This window comes from Mesoplodon densirostris, chromosome 7 (genome assembly GCF_025265405.1).
Source record: "Mesoplodon densirostris isolate mMesDen1 chromosome 7, mMesDen1 primary haplotype, whole genome shotgun sequence".
Lineage (NCBI taxonomy): Eukaryota > Metazoa > Chordata > Mammalia > Artiodactyla > Ziphiidae > Mesoplodon > Mesoplodon densirostris.
Genome location: NC_082667.1, coordinates 76289000 through 76308248, shown reverse-complemented (window position 1 = coordinate 76308248; position 19249 = coordinate 76289000). Strand labels below are relative to the sequence as shown.

Genomic DNA, 19249 nt, shown 5'->3' with positions numbered 1-19249 from the left:
TTACAATTTGACTCCATTTGTAATGACTTTCAAAAACAGGAAAAACTCTTCTACAGTGCTATAAGTCAGGGCAGTGGTTCCTCTTGGTGGGGTCTTGGAAGAGGACAGGAAGGGGTGCTTCTGGGAGGCAGTTAAGGTTCTATATTTTAATCTTGTTCCTGATTTCAAAGATGTCTTTAGTTTTTAAAAATTCATTGAGTGATATACTTATCTTTTGTGTGTTTCTCTATCTACAGATTATATTTCAATAAACGTTTATTAAGTTTTTTGTGAGTTTTCCAGATCTCCTGCTTTTCCCGCTTCCTGCACTCTTAGGATTATTTCAAGTCTTGAGGTCACCCTTAAACAAAAGGGGATGAATGTGACATTTACCAATCAAGGGTTTTATTAGATAACATCTCAGCTAATTATTGCAGAAACTGAGGAGAGAAAGGGAGAGTGATTTAAATAAATAATTACAGAACTTATTTTCCAGGAATACCTTCAATGATACAGACAGCTGGGACAATAGAAACTGCCCATTGCACTGTAGAAGCAAATTCTGATCTCCAACCTAACAGCTGTTCAAGCCTCAGTTCCCTCGCCCATAAAATGAGGATAATAATAGTATTTATCCTATAATCCATTTAAGTACTTGTAATAGTGGCTGGCACATAGTCACCTCAAAAATATTGACTACAGGTATATTAATAGACTGAAGAATAGGAAAATAGTTTCTGCTCAGGTGCCCAGCACTTGAGTGGTAACTACTATTAAATTATAAGCAAGACGGTTCACTTAATGAAAATGTATTTACATTAAAATAAGTTTACCTTGAGAAAAAAACTGAGGGTGTTAGATCAGGGAAAGAACTGTAGAAAAGTATATAACAGACTTCAGATCTCTCCAGAAACTTCCAAATTGTTGGTACACTGCTTACCTGCAAACATCTGTTCAGACATCTTGTCTCCTTCTGATTTTTAAAATGTCACTACTCTGAGGATGTGTTAAGTCATGCCCTAACATGTTCAGGGTTTTTAAAGAACAATATTTAGGCATTAATCTCTGTTGGAGTGGCATCAACATTGGGAGGCTCACATTGCCTTTATTCTACTTCAAGTTCAAAGTCTGGAGTGGTGGAACTAAAAGACCCATATTAGAATACCAGCTCAAGGCCTACTAACTGGATGAACTTAGAAAAGCCATTTTAATCTACATGAATATGTTTCTTTGTCTGTAAGATGGACATGAAGCTTACTTCACAATGCTTTATTGGGGTGTTCTAAAAAGAAAGTATCTTTGAAAGAGTCTGTGACTACAAAGAGCTATATAAATATTGGCTACAATTGATAACACAGCTCTCAAATAGAGAAATTATAAATGACAGTCTCCGCACTGTGATTCTTTACAATCTACCAGTTTATCATCATCTACTATTTACTAATTAGACTTTCTCCAGTTCCTGTGACTTGCACGCCTGAGAAGTTATATAACTTGGTCAATGCCACATGGTGAATGGTTGAGGCAGTTCATCTCGAAAGGTTACGCTGTGCCCCACCTAATTCTGGAATGCCCTATGAGTAAAAGGCATAACAATGGCATTCTTCTGGCACTTCCAAATTCAGCCTACATGTTAATGAATTGGAGCTAAGAGACTTGAAGACTCCTGTAGGAGAGAGACAGGTGGCATGACATAATAATGAACAAAAACTTAAAGAGCATGGAATTTTAAATCACCACGCAAGAATTCAAGTCCCAGCTGTCCCCCTTATTAGCCTTACAAACTTGAGCAGTTTCTTTAATCTCTTGGCCTCAGTTTCCTCATCTGTAAAACTAGAATGATGATAATATATCCTCCACGGAATTGTTATGAGATGAAAAGAGAGATGATACAGTTCCTGGAAACATGCATTGGAGACTGTAAAGATCTATACTACATGAAATACTTCTATTACACTAGTCCCATTCTAAGGAAGAGGGTATCAACTAAAGTATAACGAGGAAAGTTAGTCTCTCAGATCCTCACCACAGTGTCGATGGCATATGAAGGAATCACAGTGGCACGCTTAGAATTCAGAGTTTAACTGAGAAAAACAACACAAGAGATGAGCTCTGACAATTGTTAAAGATAATCAGCCTTGCCTTTTGGAGAAGGGCAGCTTTGAAGCACAAAGAACTGTTCAAATTACGTCTCTGACACTTCCTAGTCCTATAATCTTGGTCATATTACTTTACAGTTCTTAATCCCAATTTACTCGATAAATGACGATAATCATCAATGATTCGCAATTTCTTGCATGTATACTAAGTGCCAGGCACTATTCTAAGAGTTGGGCTATAGCAGCAAACACCAACAACAATCTCTGCCATCATGGTGGTCAACCTTCCCGTGGGAGAAGAAAGAATAAACAAGATAGATTAGTGATATATTCAGTGTCATAAATGGTGATAAGTGCAAAGAGAAAAATAAATAAATCAGAGAATGGAGGTGATATTGATTGGGGCAAGATTTAGGGTTGCAATTTTAACAAAGGAGTAGGAAAGGCCTCACTGAGACTGACAGTTGAATAGAGACCTGAAGGAGGTAAAGAAATGAGCCACCGAGATATATGGAGAAAGAACATTCCAGAAAGAAAAAACACCAGGTGCAAAGAACCTGAGATATGCTTATATGCTTGAAAAATGGCAAGTGGGAACAGTACAGAATTATATAATGAAATTAGACAAGCAATACAGGTTTGGAGGGTGCTAATCAGTGCCAGACTTCTGGGTTATAGTATAGTATGTTAAATAACATACTATAATATATGTCAAGCACTCAGCACAAGTTCTAGCCTCAATTAAGGTCTAGCCTAAGCATTAAATAATAGCTATGAAGGTTAAATAGTGCCTTCATCATTCTGACTAAAAATCTTAGAGATTAGAGAAGTACAACTACTGCAAGAGACACTGAGAAAAATATGTAGAGAAAAAAAGTAAACATCTCTAAAATGCTAATCCCTGGAGTTAGTGGGGAATGCATAAGTGACCATGGTATTTCCACATAACTGGAGACCAAGTAGCTGGAAAAGTTAAAGCTTGCTATTGGGTAGTTGAGATCATTTTATTGAAAGAGAGTGCCATAATAATTTGCTGACAGTAAATCAAAAAGTGCTTAAAAGTGCAGTTCGCAGTTCTTTGGCTTTTCTAATCAAGTGGTCCAATCCAAACAGGACTACATGCCAATTTAAGAAACAGGGAGGTGCCATATCTGGGCAGGCTTACCTGGGTCAGGGATATGTTAAGACAGGCTGGGGCTTATCTATGGGAGGAAGGAAGGACTTGCTTCTCCTCCTGAAATGAACCATCTAGTTTATGTCTATTAATGTTGTCTTCATAGATGCTAATGCTTCCTTCATCCAGAAACATGTTATACAGATCCCATATGATCTAATTTATATTCTTTATCATTAACACCTTGAAGTGGGAAGAATAGGACCAGGAAAGGGATGGAAGAAAAGTGGTTAGGACATAGGCCGTTTTGGTTTGGAGACACTGTGGGTTAATAGTTGCTGAATCAAGTTAATGTTTCATAGGGTTTTTTTTTTGCATGGGGTAAGAGAAGTTAAACATATATGCTGGCTATGCTACAGGGATGGGTGGTAGGAAGAAAGGAGAGAGAAAATAAGTAAACATGCTATTAAATGTAATCCATTTTATGAAAGGGAAAACCAAGTTGATACGGAGCACACAGGAAGGGACTTACCGTTAACTAGGAAGTCTGAAAAATATTTTTGAAGAAAAGCTTAAGTTAAAATCTAAGTAAGATAACAAGGGAAGATGGGGGCTGGATATGGTGCGAGGAAGAAGGAAGGTGGGGAAAGAGAAGCAAAGAGTTCCAGGTAGAGCAAATACCCTGGGCGGAGACCTGCAGTAAGAAGATCATTGCTTTGGCTGCATAGCACAGGGAGATCAGCTTGGTGCTTTGTGACCACCTAGAGGGGTGGGATAGGGAGGGTGGGAAGGAGGGAGACACAAGAGGGAAGAGATATGGGGATATATGTATATGTATAGCTGATTCACTTTGTTATAAAGCAGAAACGAACACACCATTGTAAACCAATTATACTCCAATAAAGATGTTAAAAAAAAAAGAAAAGAAGATCATTGCTTTGAGAAAATGTAAAAAAGTTCAGTTTGGGAAAAATTCAAGTTATTGATTATAACTTGAAATGGGGAAGGGACTCAGAAAGAGTCCAGGTTGGAGTTTACACTAAGGGCACTGGAAACCATTTCAGGTTTTTTAGCAGGAAAATGATTTGATTGTATTTGCATTTTATAGGGATTATGTTGGCTGCAAGAAAGAACCATTTTTTGTGTGAGGAAAGAGCAGGACTTGGGACCTGGAGATTTGCCTTTTGCTATCATTCCAAGCAAAACCCAAATGACAGTGGTTTAGACTAGGCAGTAAGATGGAGAAAAAATAGATTGTGGTGACTGATCGAATGGGAATGTGAGGGAGAAGAAAACATCAAGGATAACTCTGATTACATTTGATCTAAAAATACCGGGGATGAAAGTGTGTGATTGACAACATTATTTTTCTCATTCTTCCCAAGATATGTCATGATGACAGTATCGTGGCTTTGGAGACTAACACAAAAACTTAAAGAGATTCTTGTTAAAGAATCTATTTGCTCAACAAATGTTTTGGGCAGCTGCTATGTGCCAGGTGTTGCCCTGGTCCCTGGAAACACAGTGACAATAAGATATAAAAAACTCTTGCCCTCATGGAGTTTATATTCTGGCTGGGCAGTTGGACCAGACAAAACAACATTATCATATCAGAGAGTGATATGGGCTCTGATGACCATAAAAGAGTGACAAGCAGGAAGAGATATGTTATTTTAGTTAGGGGTGAAGGTCTTCCTGAGGAGGTAACACTTGAGCAGAAACCTAAATGACATGAGGGAGCTGACCATGAAAATATCTGGGGGAAGAACATTCCAAGCAACCAAACAGTAAGGAAAACATGACGGGAAAACAAGGTATTCAAGTGATGGAGAGCACAGTGAACAGCGAGGACAGAGAAGGAATAGGGAGTGGGGCTCAGAGCATGGAGAGTCTTGACCACTGTAACGACTTTGACTTTTATTGAGTGAAAATGGAGAGCCATGGAGGGTTTGGAGCAGAGAAGTGTCTCCATCTAACCTATTTTTTAGCAATGTCCCCTTGACTACCATGCTAAAAAGAGATGATAGTTGTACAACAGTGGATGGGAGATGAGTTAGGAGGCTCTGGCCATAATCTAGATTAAAGATGATGATGTCATGCACAGGAGTGGTAGTGGTGGAGATTATACAATGTTTGGGTTCCAAATATATCTTAAAGGCAGAGCAAGGATTTGGATGTGCTGTGCAAAAGAAGCAAGTCAAGGACAATTTCAAGGTCTTGATCCAGAGAATGGGAAAGGGTAGATTTCATCATCAACTGGAATGGGGAAGACGGTGGGAGGAATATTTTGAGAGGGAGCAGATCATGAGGATTCTAGATAATTAGAGACCCTCAATAATAATCTTTTCCATTATAGGCATACCTTGTTATATTGTGCTTTGCTTTATTGTGCTTGGCAGACGTTGTGTTCTTTACAAATTGAGGGTTTGTGGCAACCTTGTGTCAAGCAAGTCTACCAGGACCTTTCTTCCAACAGCATTTGCTCACTTCCTGTCTCTGTGCCACATTTTGGTAATTCTCACAATCTTTCAAACATTTTATTACTGTTACATTTGTTACAGTGATCAGTGATTTTTTTCCTTTAATTTTTTTATTGAAGTATAGTTGATTTATAATGTGCTAATGCAGTGATTTTTGATGTTACTACTACAACTCACTGAAGGCTCAGATGATAGCATTTTTGAGTAATAAGTATTTTTTAATTAAGGAATGTACAGTGTTTTTTTGAGACATTATGCTACTGCATACTTAAAAGACTACAGTATAGTGTAAACATAACTTCTATATGCAAAAAACCAAAAAATGTGTGTGACTTGCTTTATTGTGATAATCACTTCATTGCAGTGGTCTGGAACTGAACCTGCAGTATCTCCGAGGTACGCTTGTATTTTAATTAATATCAGATATTGGTGATCAACATGTAAGCCTGTATGTGTGTTACAGGCAGAGAGAACATTACAGGCAAAAGATCCGAGATTTGAAAAAATAAGGTGCATTTCAGTGACCAGAGTAGTTTAGAATGGGCTGGGATTTAAGATGTATGTGGAGGAGAAGGAGGAAATAAAGCTGGAGAGGTAGGCAGAGGTCCAATCAGGGAGGTCATTAGATATCACGCTATGGAAGATGGACTTTATGTTGTAAGCACTGAGGAGGTACTGAAAGGTTTTCTTAGCAAGATTAATAAAATAATCTTCCAGAGTCTCCCCTTATGGACTCAATCTTCTTAGCTAAAATTGTTGCCTCCCACAGATAACTTCAAGGTCTCTATTAAACTGGAGAATGCTTTAAAACCACGTTAGCCCACCAAGCCTGAAACTTCTTATCTTTTCAACCACCACCAAAATGAATGCATAGATATTGCTATTCGATTCATATTTTGGACCCAAGCGAACATCTTCGGGCAACTACCTTTTCTAATCAGTGGATCCTATTAGGAGTGATGCAAATCACAAGAGTTTACATTCTTTTTCAGCCAAGCTATTGGCTTCAGTTAGGCTTTTTCCACACGATCTACAGTGCATTAAATATACTTGGATAGAAAGAATTCTTGGATACTAGTTACCAGGGAAAATTTGTAATTTCTGGGCTCCAGTCAGTCATATTTTTACAGAAGCCTGTATTTCCTTTCTGTTTAGCCATTGTGCTTCAAGTTACAAGGGTGTTTGTATTTCCCAGGGCAGAGGATTAAAAATGAGCCTATGAACCAAACTCCTGACTTTCACAGTTCAATAGTATGAGCTTGCCCTGTGGAGAGGAAGAACCACTTGTCATCTAAATAGTCAGGAATTATTTTCTGCATTACTAACTAGACTAGGTAATCCCTAATAGCTTTCATGTGTTTGATGAGGAATGCCAATCCATTAAAAAGATTGGTGCCCTTTACTTTGCTTCCTGGAAAGCATGCTGACAAAGCTACTGGAAATACACAAAATTTCTATACTATACTATTCTTATTAATGGCATTCTTGTTAATGGCCTTTCTCTCCTCCATCCCCAATATAATATATTTTTACTTCGGTGTCTTTTAAATTAGATTTCAACTGGAGCCATTACAACTTGTGATCTATAAAATGAAAAGACTGGACCATGTGAAATTTAGGGTCCTTGCATATACTCATTTATTCATTTACCAAATATTTGTTGAATTCAAACATAATAGGATATTAAAACTGGACTTTTCCTATGTTAGAGTTCTGATACATAATAATGTTATGTTTCAAAGCTGTATGCTAGACTGCCTTTATAACACTTTCAAAAATCAGCTGTGCCTACATTAACCATTAACCACCTTCTTACATTAACCATTAACCACCTTCCAGCTCTGTAAACAAAGACCTAGAAATTTAGTGAGGGATGGTGATGAGGCCAAAAGTGAGAACTTGGTTAGAGAGAGAGATTTGGCACGCTTCCAGTTCCAGGTCATCCTTTCTTTTCTTTTTGCAGGAAAGAGGAGGAAGAACATCCTCTCTAAACTCATCCCAGGGTGACAGTCTTCAAGCATATCTAGAAATGTCCCCTGGATGGTTAGGGACAAAGCAAATTATATTTGACTTGTGCCCTAAGAGCCTAAAGGTTAATGCCTGGGTCTGGCACTGCCTCGGTCACATAGTAGAGGGAAAAAAAAAAGACCACATTAAGAGAGGGCTGCACTTGGACTGAAGGAGGGGAAAAGTGTCTGCTTTATTGGAATCCTACCAAAGAGCATCAGAGCATCACCCTAATCTTACATTAATCTTGCAGAGCAAAGGAGCCACAACAGAGAAGTGGCCTTTCACAAGCTCAGAGCTACAGAAGATCAAAGGATTGTCATGTCAAGGGAACTTCATTTGGAAGTAATTCGTGATCAAAGGCCCTTACCAAAACACCTCACAAAGGAAGAACCAGCAACTGTGCATCGCTCATCCAGAGGGCCTCAACACTAGAAACCCACTGTACTGGTTACATGAGACCTTATTCTCTTTCCCATAAGATTATCTCACCCAGGATAAGATTCCTGACACCTGTGAATTTTAAAATACAATACTGAAAGAGGAAAAGAGAAAGTGTCCACATCTCCTCAGTGCAGACTTCTCAGACTGTGGCAGGCTGATGAGTGGACTATGTGCCAGACACTCTACCAAATGTCTTAAACAGACTATTTCATATAACCTCACAATAATAATATGCAATAAGTAATATTGATAATCCCTTTTTTAGTGGCGAACTGAAGCTTAGAAACATTATGTATATCTGATCTAATCTCATAGATTCTGGTAAACAGTGGAACCCAACTGAGACTGACCTAGAATGACATCAGAGGGTGTGTTCTTACTCCTATTTTGTTTATTCTCTTCTCACCTTAGGTGCAACAAAGATGTTGAAGGGAATATATAAATCAATGCCCATCATCAAGTAGGAGAGTATGATTTATTACTCACAGAAGAACATAATTTATTTAGCCTTGCATATAATCTGTTAGATTTAATTGCCCTTGAACACAGGTAATATGAGCAAGAGGCAACAGGTTATTGAAAAGTGTGTAAAATTTGGATTCAGTCATGCATGGGTTAGAACCACAACTCCACTACTGACTGGCTGAGTAACATTTATACACATCCTCATATATGTTCCCTAGGGTGGGACTAGCTGCCTTACAAGAAATAACAAATGCAAAAGGTTGGGACTCATAATCCATGGGTAGTGGGCTAATGCAAGTTTCACTTCACAGAGGCTAAATAATTCATGGCAGATCTAGTAGCAGAACACAGGCCTATGTCCTTCCATCTAGAAGTCTTTACACTATCCCAGGCTGCATCTTTATAGTCCAAATCGCTGTTTGTGAACAGAAGGCATAGCTCCCTACAATTATATTGAAATGACTTGAAAACTTGCTCTGTACCAAGGAGATGAGAATGAAAAATGGTTTCAGGTATTTTTCCAGATGTCTGAAACCTGGCAAAATGGTGAACCTGACAGGACCATGGACAGGGTTTTGAAATTGCTCCAAAGAGATCTGAGAGTTCAGTGACAACTCCATTTTGGAGCCATGGAGAAGTGTGTCAGATCGTTAGTTCAATTTCTCCATCACGGCTGAAAAATAAAGTTGAGTGGGTGGAATTGAGAAGAGGAGGGGAATGAGATACTATAGGTTCAGCAGCTGAACCCAAGGCTGAGCTGCTTTAAACATGAATTATCTCAGTGCTGGTGGGTTTGGGCTCCTCCCATCCTCCAGTGCAATGCCTCTCCTCTGCCATTCTCTATTTCTGGAAAGAATCAGTGCAAGGAATAGTTCCTCAAACAAATTTATACTCATCTGACTTTAATGAAATTTTTAAGAGGATCTGCATCTCTCCTTTTTTGGTGGGTTCAACTGGATGGGCAACTCAGAGAAACCTCAACTCCTAGTACTTCCCTTTTGTATGATGCCACAAAAATCCTGCTTACTCTTTCCTGAGCACCTGTTAGCTATACAACAATAGCAGCAACATTAATAATAGAAGCTGCCATTTACTGAGCATGCACCATGTGTCAGACAACCTGAGAAAGCTCATGCTAACAAAAGTTAAATAACTCTCCTAACTGCTGTGAATTTGCACTAATTCTCCTCCCAAATGCCCTCCCCAGAGTCCTGTTATACCTGGCAAGGAAATATCCTCTTCTCCATTTAGATAATGGAGCTACTATCCACCCTTGTAAAGACTCTTACAAAAATTTTCTCCATAACAGAGGTGAGCAGAGCAGTAGCAAATAGAACACTGGTAGAGCTCCATCAAGATTGGGGCAAGATTTAAAATCTGGAAAAATAGACAAGTTCTTTCTTCTGACCATTCTTTTTGCTTGGTGGATGGACAATATACTCAGGGTAAACTACTACCCTCTGCCTATATATCTACAATGCCCTGAAGCCCAGGGAAAAGAATAGAATAAATTATCCTGCAAAAAGTCATTTCCCTTTAGTAAAGGTTAAAAGGCCCCCAGTCACTGAGAAAAATGAAGTTCTTTTCATGAATTTTAAATTCTCTTTATGTTAAGCTTTTAAAAAATCATTTCTTATTACAAATATAATTTATATTTATTGTAGAAAAATTAGGAATTTTGGATAAGCAAAATAGAAAAAAATAACTAGAAATTATACTGTGAATGGACAATGCTGTTCAACTTTTTTTTGCTATTTATTGATTACCCAGAAATAGAAACAGACTCATAGGTACAGAGAACAAACTAGTGGTTCCCCAAGGGGAAAGGGCTGGGGGAGGGGCAAGATAGGTGAAGGGGATTTAGAGGTACAAACCACTAGATATAAAATAAATAAGTTACAAAAACATAACGTACAACACAGGGAATAGAGTCAATATTTTATAGTAACTTTGTATGGAGTATAGTCTATAAATATGTCAAACTACTAGGTTGCACACCTGAAGCTAATATAATATTGTTAAGTCAACTATACTTTAACAAAAAAAGAATTTTCTAATTACAGTAAACCCAAAGTACTTCTAGAACTCCTGAAGAGATGCTTTAAAAATGATTTTCTGTCTCCTAAAAAATGCTTATATTTTATATTTATATTTAGAAATATAAATATTTATATAAATATTATATATTTATATTTTAATATTATTAAACAGATAGATACATAAGTTTTAAAAAGCCTGCTTAAAATGCTGCTAAACATCCTACAGTGCACAGGACAGCCCTCTGCAACAAAGAATTATCTGTCCAAAATGTCAATAGTGTCAAGGTTAAGAAACCCTTCATTAGACAAGCTCGCTACCTTATATTTAATCTCTACTTATTGCTTGCAAATTTGCTTAATGCTAAGTAGAGAACATTCACTTCTTAGAGGATGATACTTTGCTATTTTATGGTAAGTAACATAACTCTGGATTTAGTGTAACTCTTTGATTTTATATTTGAAAAGTCTCTAGGACGACTCGTATTGTTTCATTTTGTTTTGTATTTGGCTCCTTTACATCAGTGTGGCATGATATCCTTTTAGCACTCTAGGATTACAAAGAGATTTCACTGGTGGACCTTTTCTATCCTAAGAGTAACACAACTGCTCTTCTTACTGGCTCTTCACTCATCTCTCTCTTTACACATCTCCATGTTAGATGTGAAACCAAAGCAAAGCTAAGGGCACAGAGAAGGAACAAAGGGTAAGAGAAGAGCCAACATAATACGTTGTCCAGAAACAAAGGGAGGTAAAATGTTTGCTTATCTTGAGTGGGGTTATGAAAAGTGTACATTTACTAAAACCTTATCAATATAAAATAAATGCAGAGTTGTTCATCTCTGTGTTACACATCAAACATGAGTGGAATTTTCAACTTCATTATATTTCAGATAGGCATTTTCTTTTTCAGTAATTTAGCTGAATATACTTGAATTCTGAAAGGCTATCACAAGCAATGAATAAAACCAGTAATGGGGGGTGGGAGGGTGGGGGCAAAAGAAACATTTTTAAAACTAAATAAGTGGAGCGGATTAAAGCTCCACAATCAACTTCATGTACCCTGCATCTGTGGAATACATGAATAGACAACAAATCATCCCAAATTGAGGAGCCAGGAGTCAGTGCTGTGCCTCTGAGGTGGGAGAGCCAACTTCAGGACACTGGTCCACAAGAGACCTCCCAGGTCCACATAATATCAAACGGCGAAAATCTTACAGAGATCTCCATCTCAACACCAGCACCCAGCTTCACTCAACGACCAGCAAGCTACAGTGCTGGACACCCTATGCCAAACAACTAGCAAGACAGGAACACAACACCACCCATTAGCAGAGAGGCTGCCTCAAATCATAAAAAGTCCGCAAACACCCCAAAACACACCACCAGACGTGGACCTGCCCACCAGAAAGACAAGATCCAGCCTCATCCACCAGAACACAGGCAGTAGTCCCCTCCACCAAGAAGCCTACACAATCCACTAAACCAACCTTAGCCACTGGGGACAGACACCAAAAACAACGGGAACTACGAACCTGCAGCCTGCAAAGAGGAGACCCCAAACACAGTAACATAAGCAAAATGAGAAGACAGAAAAACACACAGCAGGAGAAGGAGCAAGATAAAAACCCACCAGACCTAACAAATGAAGAGGTAATAGGCAGTCTATCTGAAAAAGAATTCAGAATAATGATGGTAAAGATGATCCAAAATCTTGGAAATAGAATAGACAAAATGCAAGAAACAGTTAACAAGGACCTAGAAGAACTAAAGACGAATCAAGCATCGATTAAAAACACAATAAATGAAATAAAAAATACTCTAGATGGGATCAATAGCAGAATAACTGAGGCAGAAGAACGGATAAGTGAGGTGGAAGATAAAATAGTGGAAATAACTGCTGCACAGCAAAATAAAGAAAAAAGAATGAAAAGAACAGAGGACAGTCTCAGAGACCTCTGGGACAACATTAAACGCACCAACATTCGAATTATAGGGGTTCCAGAAGAAGAAGAGAAAAAGAAAGAGACTGAGAAAATATTTGAAGAGATTATAGTTGAAAACTTCCCTAATATGGGAAAGGAAATAGTTAATCAAGTCCAGGAGGCACAGAGAGTCCCATACAGAATAAATCCAAGGAGAAATACACCAAGACACATATTAATCAAACTGTCAAAAATTAAACACAAAGAAATCATATTAAAAGCAGCAAGGGAAAAACAACAAATAACACACAAGGGAATCCCCATCAGGATAACAGCTGATCTCTCAGCAGAAACTCTACAAGCCAGAAGGGAGTGGCAGGACATACTTAAAGTGATGAAGGAGAAAAACCTGCAACCAAGATTACTCTACCCAGCAAGGATCTCATTCAGATTTGATGGAGAAATTAAAACCTTTACAGACAAGCAAAAGCTGAGAGAGTTCAGCACCACCAAACCAGCTTTACAACAAATGCTAAAGGAACTTCTCTAGGCAAGAAACACAACAGAAGGAAAAGAACTACAATAACGAACCCAAAACAATTAAGAAAATGGGAATAGGAACATACATATCAATAATTACCTTAAATGTAAATGGACTAAATGCTCCCACCAAAAGACACAGACTGGCTGAATGGATACAAAAACAAGACCCATATATATGCTGTCTACAAGAGACCCACTTCAGACCTAGAGATACATACAGACTGAAAGTAAGGGGATGGAAAAAGATATTCCATGCAAATGGAAACCAAAAGAAAGCTGGAGTAGCAATTCTCATATCAGACAAAATAGACTTTAAAATAAAGACTACTAGAAGAGACAAAGAAGGACACTACATAATGATCAAGGGATCAATCCAAGAAGAAGATATAACAATTGTAAATATTTATGCACCCAACATAGGAGCACCTCAATACATAAGGGAAATATTAACAGCCATAAAAGGAGAAATCGACAGTAACACAATCATAGTAGGGGACTTTAACACCCCACTTTCACCAATGAACAGGTCATCCAAAATGAAAATAAATAAGGAAACACAAGCTTTAAATGATACATTAAACAAGATGGACTTAATTGATATTTATAGGACATTCCATCCAAAAACAACAGAATACACATTTTTCTCAAGTGCTCATGGAACATTCTCCAGGATAGATCATATCTTGGGTCACAAATCAAGCCTTGGTAAATTTAAGAAAATTGAAATTGTATCAAGTATTTTTTCCGACCACAATGCTATGAGACTAGATATCAATTACAGGAAAAGAGCTGTAAAACATACAAACACATGGAGGCTAAACAATACACTACTTAATAACGAAGTGATCACTGAAGAAATCAAAGAGGAAATTAAAAAATACCTAGAAACAAATGACAATGGAGACACGACGACCCAAAACCTATGGGATGCAGCAAAAGCAGTTCTAAGAGGGAAGTTTATGGCAATACAATCCCACCTTAAGAAACAGGAAATATCTCGAATAAACAACCTAACCTTGCACCTAAAGCAATTAGAGAAAGAAGAACAAAAACATCCCAAAGTTAGCAGAAGGAAAGAAATCATAAAAATCAGATCAGAAATAAATGAAAAAGAAATGAAGGAAACGATAGCAAAGATCAATAAAACTAAAAGCTGGTTCTTTGAGAAGATAAACAAAATTGATAAACCATTAGCCAGACTCATCAAGAAAAAAAGAGAGAAGACTCAAATTAATAGAATTAGAAATGAAAAAGGAGAAGAAACAACTGACACTGCAGAAATACAAAAGATCATGAGAGATTACTATAAGCAACTCTATGCCAATAAAATGGACAACCTGGAAGAAATGGACAAATTCTTAGAAATACACAACCTGCCAAGACTGAATCAGGAAGAAATAGAAAATATGAACAGACCAGTCACAAGCACTGAAATTGAAACTGTGATCAAAAATCTTCCAACAAACAAAAGCCCAGGACCAGATGGCTTCACAGGCGAATTCTATCAAGCATTTAGAGAAGAGCTAACACCTATCCTTCTGAAACTCTTCCAAAATATAGCAGAGGGAGGAACACTCCCAAACTCATTCTACGAGACCACCATCACCTTGATACCAAAACCAGACAAGGATGTCACAAAGAAAGAAAACTACAGGCCAATATCACTGATGAACATAGATGCAAAAATCCTCAACAAAATACTAGCAAACAGAATCCAACAGCACATTAAAAGGATCATACACCATGATCAAGTGGGGTTTATTCCAGGAATGCAAGGATTCTTCAATATACGCAAATCAATCAACGTGATACACCATATTAACAAGTTGAAGGAGAAAAACCATATGATCATCTCAATAGATGCAGAGAAAGCTTTTGACAAAATTCAACACCCATTTATGATAAAAACCCTGCAGAAAGTAGGCATAGAGGGAACTTTCCTCAACATAATAAAGGCCATATATGACAAACCCACAGCCAGCATCGTCCTCAATGGTGAAAAACTGAAACCATTTCCACTAAGATCAGGAACAAGACAAGGTTGCCCACTCTCACCACTCTTATTCAACATAGTTTTGGAAGTTTTAGCCACAGCAATCAGAGAAGAAAAGGAAATAAAAGGAATCCAAATTGGAAAAGAAGAAGTAAAGCTGTCACTGTTTGCAGATGACATGATACTATACATAGAGAATCCTAAAGATGCTACCAGAAAACTACTAGAGCTAATCAATGAATTTGGTAAAGTTGCAGGATACAAAATTAATGCACAGAAATCTCTGGCATTCCTATATACTAATGATGAAAAATCTGAAAGTGAAATCAAGGAAACACTCCCATTTACCATTGCAACAAAAAGAATAAAATATCTAGGAATAAACCTACCTAAGGAGACAAAAGACCTGTATGCAGAAAATTATAAGACACTGCTGAAAGAAATTAAAGATGATACAAATAGATGGAGAGATGTACCATGTTCTTGGATTGGAAGAATCAACATTGTGAAAATGACTCTACTACCCAAAGCAATCTACAGATTCAATGCAATCCCTATCAAACTACCAATGGCATTTTTCACAGAACTAGAACAAAAAATTTCACAATTTGTATGGAAACACAAAAGACCCCGAATAGCCAAAGCAATCTTGAGAACGAAAAATGGAGCTGGAGGAATCAGGCTCCCTGACTTCAGACTATACTACAAAGCTACAGTAATCAAGACAGTATGGTACTGGCACAAAAACAGAAAGATAGATCAATGGAACAGGATAGAAAGCCCAGAGATAAACCCACGCACATATGGTCACCTTATCTTTGATAAAGGAGGCAGGAATGTACAGTGGAGAAAGGACAGTCTCTTCAATAAGTGGTGCTGGGAAAACTGGACAGGGACATGTAAAAGTATGAGATTAGATCACTCCCTAACACCATACACAAAAATAAGCTCAAAATGGATTAAAGACCTAAATGTAAGGCCAGACACTATCAAACTCCTAGAGGAAAACATAGGCAGAACACTCTATGACATAAATCACAGCAAGATCCTTTTTGACCCACCTCCTAGAGAAATGGAAATAAAGACAAAAATAAACACATGGGACCTAATGAAACTTCAAAGCTTTTGCACAGCAAAGGAAACCATAAACAAGACGAAAAGACAACCCTCAGAATGGGAGAAAATATTTGCAAATGAAGCAACTGACAAAGGATTAATCTCCAAAATTTATAAGCAGCTCATGCAGCTCAATAGCAAAAAAACAAACAACCCAATCCAAAAATGGGCAGAAGACCTAAATAGACATTTCTCCACAGAAGATATACAGACAGCCAACAAACACATGAAAGGATGCTCAACATCTTTACTCATTAGAGAAATGCAAATCAAAACTACAATGAGATATCATCTCACACCAGTCAGAATGGCCATCATCAAAAAATCTAGAAACAATAAATGCTGGAGAGGGTGTGGAGAAAAGGGAACACTCTTGCACTGCTGGTGGGAATGTGAATTGGTACAGCCACTATGGAGAACAGTATGGAGGTTCCTTAAAAAACTACAAATAGAACTACCATATGACCCAGCAATCCCACTACTGGGCATATACCCTGAGAAAACCATAATTCAAAAAGAGACATGTACCAAGATGTTCATAGCAGCCCTATTTACAATAGCCCGGAGATGGAAACAACCTAAGTGTCCATCATCGGATGAATGGATAAAGAAGATGTGGCACATATATACAATGGAATATTACTCAGCCATAAAAAGAAATGAAATTGAGCTATTTGTAATGAGGTGGATGGACCTAGAGTCTGTCATACAGAGTGAAGTAAGTCAGAAAGAGAAAGACAAATACTGTATGATGACACATATATATGGAATTTAAGAAAAAAATGTCATCAAGAACATAGGGGTAAGACAGGAATAAAGACACAGACCTACTAGAGCATGGACTTGAGGATATGGGGAGGGGGAAGGGTAAGCTGTGACAAAGTGAAAGAGCGGCATGGACATATATACACTACCAAATGTAAGGTAGATAGCTAGTGGGAAGCAGCCGCATAGCACAGGGAGATCAGCTCGGTTCTTTGTGACCGCCTGGAGGGGTGGGATAGGGAGGGTGGGAGGGAGATGCAAAATGGAGGGGGTATGGGAACATATGTATATGTATAACTGATTAAATTTGTAAAATAAAAAAAAAAAAAAAAACAATGATCTGCAGGCCAAATTGGAACCACTACTTATTTGTGTACAGTTCACAAGCTAAGAATAATATTTACATTTAGTAATATTTTACATTTAATATTTTAAATGTAAATGTAGAAAAAACTTTTAGCCTTTTGGCAAAAACTGTTGCTGAGATTGTTGAGGAAATTGTCTCATGGCACACAAAGCCTAAATATATTCTGGTTCTTTACACAAAGTTTGCTGACTCCTGTTTTATGATGATCTGGGCTTGCGAAGCCAAGAGGCATGCCATGAGCAAAAATAAATCCTCTGTGGAGGAAGATGGTACAATTTGAGGCCTCAAAAATCTCTACCTTTTTTCCCATAAAAATATTTTCTACTTAATCAAAAATAAATAGAAAATCTGCAGAGTGTACTGACTGTAAACCCAAAGAAGATACAAAAAATATAAACAGATCCAAAGTAGATGCAGATAATTTAATAGTCAGACAAGATAAAAATAGCCACAATAAGTATAGACAAGGTATTAAAAGAAAAAATGAAATATAAAAAAAAATACTAAATAAGTGGATTCTATATAGCTCAAATGGGACCATTTATTTAGCCCTAAAATTAAAACAAACCAAATATAACATTTAATGTAATCATGCCATTAGACATTCACAATGCATTTGTATTTCCCCTTTGCACCTTGTGTCTCAAGGCATCTGGCATAAGTATTCAATGTCAAGTGGAATTATTTAATGTTTATTGCTGACAGTGAGCATGACAAAATAATTCTGACAAGATATGAAACAGGTTTTTAGTGTTCATCCTATAATTCACCTAGATCCCTTGCACACAAGTGATTGGAAAAACATGTACCTTACGCTATCCATAAAAAAATCTCATAGAATTAGAATATTGGCCAATATTAAATGGAATGTCAATTTCATTTACACACAGGTAGGAGGACTTCTCCAATTAATAAAAGAGCTAGATTTCACCAATAGTGCCCAGTGTAAACACTACATTTACTGCAAATAGAAAGCTGTACATAATGGAATCTTACCAATACTAATTGGCTTATATTATCAGGTCCATGAATGATAATGTTCCTAATAAACCAATATTATAATAAAATCCCAAGCACACCAAAAAACCTGCTGCTGGAATTATTTAATGTGCTTTTACACAAGGAGGATGTGGTTCTAATTTAGATTCCGTGGATGCAGCAGATTGTTATAACTCCAGTGGTTGCCTGTGACACTACCCAATAGAGGATTAAGTGGAGCTGGTCAGTTTGTCAGGCTGTATCTCTAATTAGCACTAAAAATGCACACTGCAAACAGAGGCAGAGAAAAGACTCGACCTTGCTAAGTTAGACACGTTGGAGGGAGGACAAATGAAGCTCTATTTTCAGAAGGAGAATGCCTATTACAGAGTAATCAAAAGGTACCCAACTTTAGGAGAGCCACATCCACCATCAAGACATAATGTATTAAGTCAACCCGCAGTACTACAGCTCCAGAGAAAGAGCCTCCATTCTCTCTGAAGCCTAGTCTCTCTCTCTCTCTCTCTCTCCCTCTCCAACCCCAACACACACACACACACACACACACACACACACACACACACCAGACAAGATTACCTTTCTCGCAGTGGCTTCCTGTGAATCCAGAAGGACAGACACATTTGTTAGGAGCCACACATGTTCCACCATATCTGCAGCCCTCTTCGCAGAATGCTATCACAAAAAGATAAGGGGTTTCTCTTAGATAAAATGGCAACAAGGAAATTCATGGTAAATAGCATGAGCATTGAAACAATTCTTTCATTGTTGCACAGGGAATACATATCTATGTTGACATATTTAAAAGTCACAGTATATGAAAAGAAATAAATGAAATAATACCTATTTCACTGGTTTACATCAGATCAATTGAAATAATGGATATAAAGTATTTGGTGCTAAATGGTAGCTAGTATGAA

The 19249-nt window shown here is 37.6% G+C and overlaps 1 protein-coding gene across 3 annotated transcripts in view; it reads right to left on the bottom strand.

The window, feature by feature from the left end:
* Positions 1-19249, bottom strand: part of NELL1 (neural EGFL like 1) — a 911833-nt gene that overhangs the window by 205814 nt on the left and 686770 nt on the right. For all 3 annotated transcript variants that reach the window (XM_060103268.1, XM_060103269.1, XM_060103270.1), the window contains one exon: positions 18909-19004. In XM_060103268.1, coding sequence (XP_059959251.1) covers positions 18909-19004 — 96 coding nt within the window. The remainder of the gene's footprint in view (positions 1-18908; positions 19005-19249) is intronic.